This window comes from Coturnix japonica, chromosome Z (assembly GCF_054131305.1).
Source record: "Coturnix japonica strain WE chromosome Z, WE-NBRP24, whole genome shotgun sequence".
NCBI classification, from domain to species: domain Eukaryota; kingdom Metazoa; phylum Chordata; class Aves; order Galliformes; family Phasianidae; genus Coturnix; species Coturnix japonica.
The window spans coordinates 41,124,998-41,135,930 of NC_140702.1; the positions used below are offsets into that span (position 1 = coordinate 41,124,998).

General features: G+C 39.4%; 1 protein-coding gene across 15 annotated transcripts in view; it reads left to right on the forward strand.

The window, feature by feature from the left end:
- APBA1 (amyloid beta precursor protein binding family A member 1) overlaps positions 1 to 10,904 on the forward strand; it is a 77,067-nt gene extending 66,163 nt beyond the window's left edge. For all 15 annotated transcript variants that reach the window (XM_085528226.1, XM_085528231.1, XM_085528224.1 and 12 more), the window contains 6 exons: positions 5 to 190; positions 2,704 to 2,883; positions 3,629 to 3,841; positions 6,171 to 6,290; positions 6,897 to 7,037; positions 7,397 to 10,904. In XM_085528226.1, coding sequence (XP_085384352.1) covers positions 5 to 190; positions 2,704 to 2,883; positions 3,629 to 3,841; positions 6,171 to 6,290; positions 6,897 to 7,037; positions 7,397 to 7,468 — 912 coding nt within the window. In that variant the 3' untranslated portion in view covers positions 7,469 to 10,904. The remainder of the gene's footprint in view (positions 1 to 4; positions 191 to 2,703; positions 2,884 to 3,628; positions 3,842 to 6,170; positions 6,291 to 6,896; positions 7,038 to 7,396) is intronic.
- The last annotated feature ends 29 nt before the right edge of the window (positions 10,905 to 10,933 follow it).

Here is a 10,933-nt window from a genome sequence, read left to right on the forward strand (position 1 = left end):
CTAGGAAACCATGATGGATCATCCCCTGCGGACCATTTCTTACATCGCAGATATAGGGAATATAGTTGTTCTAATGGCTCGCAGGAGAATGCCGCGCTCTAACTCCCAGGATAATGTGGAAGCATCTCACCCTTCCCAGGATGGAAAGAGACAGTACAAAATGATTTGCCATGTCTTTGAGTCTGAGGATGTAAGGAATTACCTGTCTCATAATTTTTTAGATGTGGAGATATAAGCGCATCTTGGTAGTCTTGAAGCCCAATAAAAAGTGATCCTGTTTGTTCATTAATTGCAGCAAGATATTTCATCTTGCTCTCTGTTGGCATGTCTGGATCTTACATTTTAACCACAAAATTGATGTTTATAGAAACGATTCCCATTTTTAAGTTTCCACAGTATCTTTCTGTAGCAATGATAAGGAGATTCCATTGGCATGGTTTGCATACACAAGCTCATCATCTGCCGATGAGACTGAATGCCTGTTAAAGATGGTTGTTTTCCCAGGGAATTTCTGATCTGAATGTCACCTTGAAGATTACTGCATCTGAGATACACCTTTTTCTTTTTCTTTCTTTCTTTTTTTCTTTTTTTGGTTGAGTTGAAGAGTGGTTGCTGCTACTATGTTAAAAGGCAGCTAGGAAAGTTTTTAATTCTAGTACCACAGAAGTACTCTTGACAGCTGTGTGAACATGGTATTGGTTTACTGAGTTTTAATGTACCTGTTACCAACCTTGATATCCTGTCTTCACAAGCGATGTGTGTAGCATGGTGGCTTTATGCACTTTGTAAAGCTTGGTTACTGACAGATAAAATCACAGACTGAAGTGACTAGAGACAAAGTTGTCAGTCTCATCATCAGGTTTGTTCTACACGTTTCAAATAATTTGGGAAGACAAAAAGCTCCCAGTTCTGAACCTCCAAGTAAAAAAATATTAACTCTCTGTGGCAGCTGCCATATTGACACTAGTGAAATGGTTCACATAGCAGGAGATGGAAGAAGAACTACAACCATGTGTAAATTACATGCAGATCACAGAAGTGATGCTAGTTGCAGAAGACATCCTGCCCAAGTTAGGGAGGATGAGGTAATAGCTTACTTCCTGTTCTTGTGGCTTGCAAAAAGTTTGAAGGAAGACCTTGTAGTTCAATTTTGCGTATACTGACATAGTTAACAGAAGCAAAGTGGAAATATCAGTTCTTTTAAAATCCTCTTATGCTTTCTACACCATGTTGTATCAGCAAGGACTTCAGTGTGTGAAAGTTCCTTGAATAAGCAGCTGATTAAATGTAGTGATGAACCTAATACGAGCCTATATTCAGATAAATTGTTAGCTGCAGGTGGATGTGCATATGTCAGTCCCTCACTGAGGCTGATAAGTGAAGACAAAAGCATTGATAGAAGTAGTCTGTTAATATTTTGTCCAAGAACATTTTAAACATGTTAGCCACTTGTAAGCCATTTTTGCACAGCTTTTCAAGGTTTTGCCCACTGTGAAGCTGTTGTTGCTGTATTTCCAGCTTAAGTTTCTATATTAGTAGGTCTAGTACTGACCAGCTTCAAAGCCAAGAGTCAGGCTGTCAGATGATAGAGGCTGTATGTTGCTTTCCTTCAGCATGTGGTAGACTAATCTACATCTCCTGAATCTGTTGCCCGTGCTGTTCTTGATACTTTGGACAGCAAGAATTGGCATTTCCTTCTAATTGCTGGCATTACTTTCTGTGGTTTCTTTGAGTAAGGTTGTATTTATGTTAGATGTGGTCATTCCTATGCTGTGATTTACTGGTTTGGGAAGTACCTATTTGTATTTCCAGTAAGAAAAAGGAATTGTTCAGTGATGTAAGAGTAGAAATTCCTTAGTTGTGGTGTAGCTCACAGGTAGCTTTCCAAACTGATCTCAAATATCCATTAGCAGCAAGATAGGCACTATTCAGTGGAATAGTACAGCCTGTTTATATTATGAATCTTCTGTTCGTCTCATTGTCATCTTTTCTTCTGTGACAGCAGCTTATTTAGAAGAATTTACACAGAAACTGGCACAGAAGCTGTAACCCCTCAAGCGGATGTTGGCCAAAATGTGTCCCTCCTTGGAAAAGCCTTTATCTAAGGAACCTAGCACTAGATTTTCAGTTCTGTTCTTGGCTGAATCTTCAAAAGAACTGATTCTTAGTGATGTGTCTAAACAGTGGTTGTCTAAATGAGAATTGATCTCTTCTTGGAGACAATATGTATCCATATGAACATACGTAAAATCCATATTTATTGCTTAGCTCACTGTTTTCCTATTGTCATGCCATCTTGTTCTTCCCACTGAACTAAGCATAGGCAGATAGACATTTTCATTTCTCTGCTGGCTTGTCAGAGAATGGCATTGCCTCTACTAGAAGGGAGAGCCACATAGAAGCTGCAAGTTTGAGAAGACCTGCAGGTGGGAGGTAGAGTTGCTTTTTGCCTTCTGTTTTTTAGTCACTGCAGCAGTTGTGCCTTTACATTTGTGCTAGTGTCTCCTAGCTGTGACAGGATTTCCTTTTCTCAGGTGAACGTATTGACATCTTGGGAACCTTTAATTTTTAGCACACAAGTATTTTTTTTTTTTTAACTGTGACATGGCTTTGTAGGTATAAACTATTTTATAGTGTGATTGTACAGTGGACCTTCAGAATGTTTGACTTTTTTTTCTCTCTTTTCTCTGGGAATTGCGGCAGGCACAGCTGATTGCACAGTCTATAGGTCAAGCCTTTAGTGTAGCATACCAAGAGTTTCTGAGGGCGAATGGAATCAATCCAGAAGACCTTAGCCAGAAGGAATATAGTGACTTGCTCAACACCCAGGACATGTACAATGATGACCTCATCCACTTCTCCAAATCTGAAAACTGCAAAGACGTATGTCTCATGTTTCTTTCTAACCATATTAAGATATTTCTCTGTACTAGTTGTGTGCCCATATGGGCACAAATCAGAAAAGTATTAATAGTTCTTATAAATGACCTAAATGAGTCTGGAATATCCTTCTCAGTAGAACAACCTATTACCATTTCTCTATCAAGTGCAAACAGAGAAACCCAAGCCTATCATGTGTGAAAAGTACATCTATTTGCATTCTGTTTATCTAACAATTTTTAAACGTTTGATATTATGTGCTAATGAAGTGAATTTAAGGCAGATTAAAAACTAATACAATTTAAAGGTTTAAGTAAAAAACGTAAAACTTATGGAGGCAGTAATGTTAGAGTGACTGATTCTAGATTGTAAATAACTATTTTTGCCGAGAGGATGTGCTGCTTTGTTCTTTTAGTGAACATGAACCTGTGCACCACTGCAACAGACAGCTTGTGGTGTTTCAGTGTGTTGTCATAAGCTCTTGTAAATTCCTCTTGTTTAGCTTTGTCCTGTGAAGCAAAATCTGTATGTTGTTGATTATTTAATGTTTGAATACAGCTATTCTGTTTGTATTAGGAAGGCATATTGCAAATAGTGAAGGGTATCTGTTAATTCATAAAATATATGGAGAAGTTATTTCTTTTTCAGAAGATGGGGGGGGGGGGGGGGGGAGGGAGGGAGGGGCAGGAGATCAGTTCTGTGTTAGAGAAAAAGCTTCTGTTTGATGCACTTTTTCTTAATGATACAGGTTTACATTGAAAAGCAAAAAGGAGAAATCCTAGGTGTAGTGATTGTGGAGTCTGGCTGGGGATCCATTTTGCCTACAGTTATCATAGCCAATATGATGCATGGGGGACCAGCAGAGAAGTCTGGAAAGTTGAATATAGGGGACCAGATCATGTCAATCAACGGGACCAGCCTGGTTGGCTTACCTCTCTCAACATGTCAGAGCATTATAAAGGTATGGAGAATGTTTCTGGATGTTTTCAAAAGGTTTACATAGTAGGAAAGCATTAAGTATAGAACTATTATGTATTAATTTTCCTGAATATTTGTATAGCACTTTCCATTTGGTGATCTTCACAGTATGATGCAAATTACACTTCACTGGTTTTCTGACGCTTGGGAAGTGAGCTGTGGCATTGACAGAGCTTATCATCAGAACTTAATGTCTTAATGTACAGAATGTCATCAGAACACTTTGTTGGAAAGGTAGATGCTGCCAGATGTCTATCTAAAGGTTTAACATTTTATGTGACAACTGGAGAAACAGGTGCCTAATGTTGTTATAAGCTATACTATTTTATTGCCTCCCAGTGTCTGTCTGAAGTGGAGCTAAGGCTTCTTTATTCTGTCCTTAAGTATTTTTAAATTAGAATCAAAGGCAAAGGAACGTGTTTATCCTCTATAGAAATTCTGCCTGGATGAAAAAGTTGACATGAGCAAGCACTTGCAGCCTGGAATATTGTCAGCCCAGAAAAGAGAAGACTCCAGGGATACCTCATGGCTGCTTTCAAATACTTAAAGGGAGATTGGAAATAGAGGGAGACTAACGCTTTTACATGATCTGAATGGGGTAGGTCAAGAGAGAATGGCTTTAAACTAGAAGAGAGGAGATTTAGATTAGGATTTAGAAGGAAATTCTTTATTCAGAGGGAGGTGAGGGACTGGAACAGGTTGCCGAGAGAAGCTGTAGATGCCCTGGAGGTATTTGAGGCCAGGTTGGATGGCAAACCTCATCTAGTGAGAGGTGTCCCTGCTGTAGCATGGGCATTGGAACTAGACTTCCCATTCTGGTTTCCAAAAACACAGGTGCTGTGCTATAGTGAGAAACAGATGCACAGATTATGAGCCAGCCATTTTAGATTCTGCAGGTGGAAATGAAAGCTTTAAGTGTAGTATACAAAAAGAAATGGCAGAAGAAGTCATGTGTTTGTTAAGTCTGGAAAGAAAAATCACATTACATGTCTTTCAGAAAGCTTCAGTGGAGCTAAGTCCACCACAAGTTCAGGCTTTTCATGTAAGCTATACTTGTTTCCTATCCCATGTTAGTTTTGTTTCTAAAACTGTGATGATTTGTGCTTCTTTGATTCAGAACCTTTTCAGGTAGAGTTTCATTTTGATGAAGCTCATCTGTACTTTCTGAGAACAGAAACAACCGGATTATCTTCTGCAGGCTTTTCTCTTATGGTAGCTGGTACTTACAGTTGTAGCTATATAAAAAAAACAAACTGCTAGCCATTTACTTTCTCTTTCTAAAAACGAGAAATGTCTGTGGATTTTCGTGTCTTCATAACCATACATCTAGAGCTGTTCATATAGCACTTTCTGTATCAAGTGTATGAGCTACTGAATGACCTAAGCACATATTTTAATGTGGCAGAAAAATTTCAGGATTTCAGGTTTGTTTAGCGTGCTCTAAGGGTTCCTATGAAAATATGAGTATCATATAGGTTTGAAGAATATCTTGCAAGCACTTCAGTAAGGTAATTTTAGTATTACCAATGTAAGCTCTGCTACTAATCGTCTGTAAACCAATTACAGAATAACAGAACTAGGGAGAAGCTGCTGGCAGTTATTCCCCAATTGTATTGCTGTATCTGTCTCTTTTTCAAGAGCCTCTGGTACTTCGTATTATCAGAAACAGACCCAGGTACTACAGAAGGAAATAAATCGGTCAAGTTATGCAATTCCTGTTTTCTAGACAGCATTAATCACAGTTTTGCATAATTTCAGGAATCAGACTTTTTTGTGCTTTTTGTGCTTTTTCCTCTCTTATTTTTCTCCTAGTTCACAGTGAGTGTGTAGCACCAAGAAGGGAGGAAGAACAGAAAATAACAGCGCTGCTTAAACAAGCACATGACAGGACATATGATGAACCTTCTAGAATCCCATTGGAGAAGCCAATTATTTGTTTCTATCTTAGCTACCTATTTGATATTTCATTTCCCAGCCACAATTGGCTTATTCAGTGCTCTGGATAGACCAGTTCCATATTTTTCTTATACAGTGTGTTACAAGATGAAGAAATTGGCAACAGGAAGGCTGCATTTCTTAAAACAACTGTTTCAGCTTCTTAGCAAGAAACGTTTGATATTGTATTGCTGATTTCACTGAGTGTTTGCGTGTTTATTTCTGGCACTCGGTGACCCAGTTCTGTTACAATGCATGCAGAGAACTGTTTATTCAGGGCTGTTCCTATGTCAAGTGTTCTAACGCTTACCTTTTTACCCCCAATGCTCACATTCACTCTGTCCCTACCATTTTTCATGCTGATTTCTTTTTTACAGGGTTTAAAAAACCAGGCCCGGGTTAAACTGAATATAGTCAGGTGTCCTCCAGTAACCACTGTCTTGATCAGGAGGCCGGACCTCAGATATCAGTTGGGCTTCAGTGTGCAAAATGGGATTGTAAGTAGCTTCAAGATTCCCTGGTGAAGAATATGTTTTAGTGTGGGAAGAGGGAAACTGACATTTTTTCCTTTGCAGTACACAGGACACTGCACATGTATTAAGATCTAAACATATAGGTAATCAGAGTTATTTTTATCTTTGACTCTGCTTAATCCACAACTTCAGAGTTAGAGAAATAGAAAGGCTCTCATATATGAGAGAAAAGAAACTGTGTATCTGAGGCTGTTTTCAGTCTACTTCATTTCTCTCTCTGACCAAGCCATTGTACATTCTCAAAAGTAAAAGGCTGTTCTTCATCTTCTTTTGCAGTATGGCATCTGCATACCTAATGTTGTTAAACTGTGATCCTTCCTACACCTTTACATTGCCAAACTATAGCACATCTGACATGCAACACAAATAGCCTCTTCTGACTGCCGTATTCTTGGAGGAGAATATACAGTTGTTGTTTGCTGCTAACAGACCTTATTTTGAGTCAGTGATAAACTACATTTCAGAATTTGTTGCAAGCTTGTATTGAATTACAATTTAAAGGTGAGAAGGGGTAGCATAAAGCCCCAGTTCCATATCTATGCACTGATAAAATTGTCCTTCTCCTTCCAGATCTGCAGCCTTATGAGAGGCGGTATAGCAGAGCGAGGAGGTGTGCGTGTTGGCCATCGCATCATTGAAATCAATGGGCAGAGTGTGGTAGCAACACCCCATGAGAAAATTGTTCACATTCTCTCAAATGCTGTTGGTGAGGTAAGAGCAGTGTAACATGTTTCGTCATTGTTACCTCTTTTAGGCTGTTGCTGCTTAAAGCTGAATGGTAGAAGCAAGAGTAAGGATAGTCCACCGTTTCTTTTTCTAAAGTACCTGTAGTAACATATGTGTTAGGTGAACTGTATGCAGAAATATTAAGTGTCCACAACTTTGGGTGGTCAGTTGATGCTAATCGCATTAAATTGCTTTGCTAAATCACCTTCTGCCATACTTTAATAAGGGTGCAGAAATTCTCAGGCTTTGCTTTTCCCTTTTGTCCTGTATGACCTTTGCTAGTTCCTTCACCAAAGCAAGTATGCACGCTAGGAACACTGAATAACCTGTTGTATTTCCTCTAGATTCATATGAAGACTATGCCAGCTGCCATGTACAGACTGCTGACTGCACAAGAGCAACCAGTTTACATCTAAAGCTGACACCCACCGTCACAATGTGCATGGAGGATGTTTTTCCTCAATAGTGCTTGTCACTCTAGTGCTGCATTTATGTGTCTGCAGAGACGTCTATTTCTTTATCTCACTCACAAGTGTACTGTCTCTCTCTCTCCTCCCTTCTCCCCACCATTTTCCTGTATTTAGGGAAGGGGCACAGTATATCCACGGGACTATTTTGGTTGCATCTCTTTTCAGGTGGAATTAAATGCAGTTCCACACACAGAACAGGAAAATAACAGCAGCATTCTTCACAGCATGATTCACAAAAAAATCAGGCTGATTCTGATTTGTTTGATTAACTCTAAAAAGTAGGGGGTTTTGCGATTGTAATCTGACAAATTAAATAAGCTCCATGTTGCAAAATGAAAGATGTCTTTACCAGACAAGCAGAAATGTAGGAAGCAAAGTGACTTCACTTTTCTTCCCGTTTTTACATAGGCTTTCTGAAACCCTGTAAAGGTTTACATCTGTAGATCTGTAGAAAAGTAGATCTTCCAAAGGGCAACTTCAGAAGAATGAGTAGATGCTGCTGTGTTAAAATACGCTGTCCAAATACACACTTTTTAGTTACTTCCCCATCAGCAGTTTGTCACGACTTGTGGGACTCCCAGAAGTTCTTTCTGAGACGCCTGAACATTTTGCAGTTCCACTATTTACATCAAGTAACTGGGGAGGCTTTTTTTGTCTTTTATTTTTACAGCGGCCTTCCCCTCTCTGCCCCCAGGTTTCCAGCTCCTTGTTTTGCTCTGCTTTGTTTTTAACTGTAACATGTCTTTTATAGTCCCTTACCTGTTTTAGATGTTAAAGGAGTAGGGGGCGGGGGGGAGGATCTTTAAATACCTACAAGAGAAAATAGTGAGGGGCTTTCCTGAATAGCTACACTTTTTCTAGGCTCTTATTTCCGCATTTGGAGCACACAGCAATGTGTGCCGGTGTATATAGATGTTTTTAAAATTGTGCTTGCTATTTAATGAAGTTTGAATATAAGAGATCTGCATACTATTCTAAGTAATTTTGTTCTCTGAGCCAATTTTAACATATATTTTTGTCCAAAGACTTGTCTAATTTTATTGACTTTCTCTTTAGTTCATGACATAGATAATAATCGGAGCGGTAAAGTGGGGATAAACATATTTATTTTAAGTTAAGTTGTGACTTTTTTTCCATTTGTATGGCACCTTTAGGATATATATGTGTACTATATGCACTTGTATGAAGATATATTGTAGGGATGTATGAAATATAGGATTTGAGTGGCCTGTAACTTGCATGCTAGAGATAAAAGGGGGAAAATGGGTTGGGTTGTTTCCTTGTTTGTTTTTTTGTTGGTGGTGTTGTTGGTTTTGTTTTTGGTTTGTTTTTTTTTTTAAATGATAATAAATAAAAGCAGTGACTTTTCTTCCTAGTGAGAGGAAAATTCTCCATTGTTTGTAGTTACTTTTACCAGGACTGCTCACTGGTGTTTACACTGAAACCGTACCATGCGTTTAGTCCAGGCTGGTAAGCTGGTTTGCTTTTGAGGAAGCATTTTCTGCTGTATCGTAGTATGGCAGAAAAGCTCAGTGAGGTGAAGACAAAAACAGGTCACGCACACAGACACGTCTGTTCTATTCTGAAGATGTTCTTGTGGTCACAGTCACTTGTTTCCCAATTACTGTGTGGTGCGCTGTGCAAAAGAAGTGTTATTTGCAGTCTGGGAACGATTCCTTGGAATGTCTCCAGAGGTTGGTGGAAGTGGATCTGTGTGTGTGTGCACAGGCACAGCTGGTGTGCACACTGATGAACTCAAGAGGTTCATTTTTGGCTTTTAGATATCACAGACATTCACGGCCTGATCGGAGGTAGAAAACCTCTTGTTGTATTTCAGTGGGCAGTAAATACTTATGGGAGGCAATGGAGCGCTGCATAATGCAGTATTGTCAGTGAATATGTTTTAGTGTTGAGGTTAGTGTACAGTGACTTGATTTTACTGCAGTTCTTGTTGTTATATGGTTTAATCCCGATCTGTGGAATAACAGACTGCACCAGAGCGCCATGTTAGTGTTCCAGGTTAACACTTACCTCTGCCACCAGGCTGATGCAAGTGGATAACAGATGGCTTGTACCTTGTTTACCTGTAAACATCTGGTTTGTGGTGATCGTTTGAATTCTTTTCAGCACTCTCCATATATATAGTAATATATGTAAATACGATATATATCCATGTACAATTCAGAGGATTATATACAGTGCAGCCTTTCCATAAGTTGCCTGAGGAAACTCAGTGAACTCTCAAAGACACAGTTATTGTGCTCCTGAGTCCTGCTGTGTTTAGGCTCAGCTTCACTCGTGTCTGTACTCCTGTACCACTTTCTCAGTGGGGTCCTTACCTGACTTCACTGCAAAATACTGGAGACCTGAATCCAAAACTCTGCCGAGTTCTTGGCACTTGAGTGCTTTCATGGTACACAGTATGTAGGCACTCAGCATTAAGCAAGTGAATGCTTGCAGGATCAGAGTCTAGCAAAAAGCATCATCCTTACAGCAGCAGTGTGTGTATGAGGTTTCTGAACTGGCAGGTCCATAGTTCACACACGCTGTTGGTGCTGCCTGAAAGTCCTGTCTTACATGTAGAGGGAAGGAGTTTCCAAAAACACGCTCCGAGTGGGAAGCCGGCAGTTCTCTGGGCCCTGGCAGCAGTTTGTGGGGTGAGTTGTTATTAACAGATACGATGGAGCAAACTGCTGCTTTACATTCCTTCTTCAGTGACAGACCTGAGTTTGTTCTTTCTCGCTGCTTTGTGCAGTCTCGTTAACTCTTTCTTCAGTGTTTACATTAAGGGTGAAACATCCCTTCTATTTTTTTATTGGCGAGTTTCTCACGTTTGTTTTGAACCTGGCTCAAATTGGGGATTCCGAGTTTGCTTGTTTTCCTTGTTTTTTAAATAAGATAATGTTTCTGAAGACAGCGATGTGGTTGAGATATCTTGTACATATTTAGCGCAGTACCTAGACTATGAAGTTATATTATTGTTCTGTAAAGAGGGTGAATAGAAATTATTGTAAAGCGTTGGGAAAAGTATAGTATTGTATTTGTACCAATATTGTTCTTTGTAAACATCTAATGATCTCTCTATATAAATATAAATATATATATAAATCTATGTGAGCCTGGAATGTTGATACTGCACATCTGCTGAATGTAATTCCTCTGATGTTTTTTTGCCACAGGTTTCTGACCTCTGTAATGACGCTGCAGTGGTTTGGTTTGGGGTGGGGGCAGGGGACGGAAGAGGAGGGGTTTGATTTGGGGGGGTTTGGGGGGGGGCCTGGCCAGCTGTTCTGTTGTGATGTATGTACTGTGCTACATTCCTTTACTTAACAGAGAGTTAATGTCTGTACAATTTGCAACAATAAAATACGAAACAAAAATACCTCAGACAAGGCTGAGTTTGCTCATACT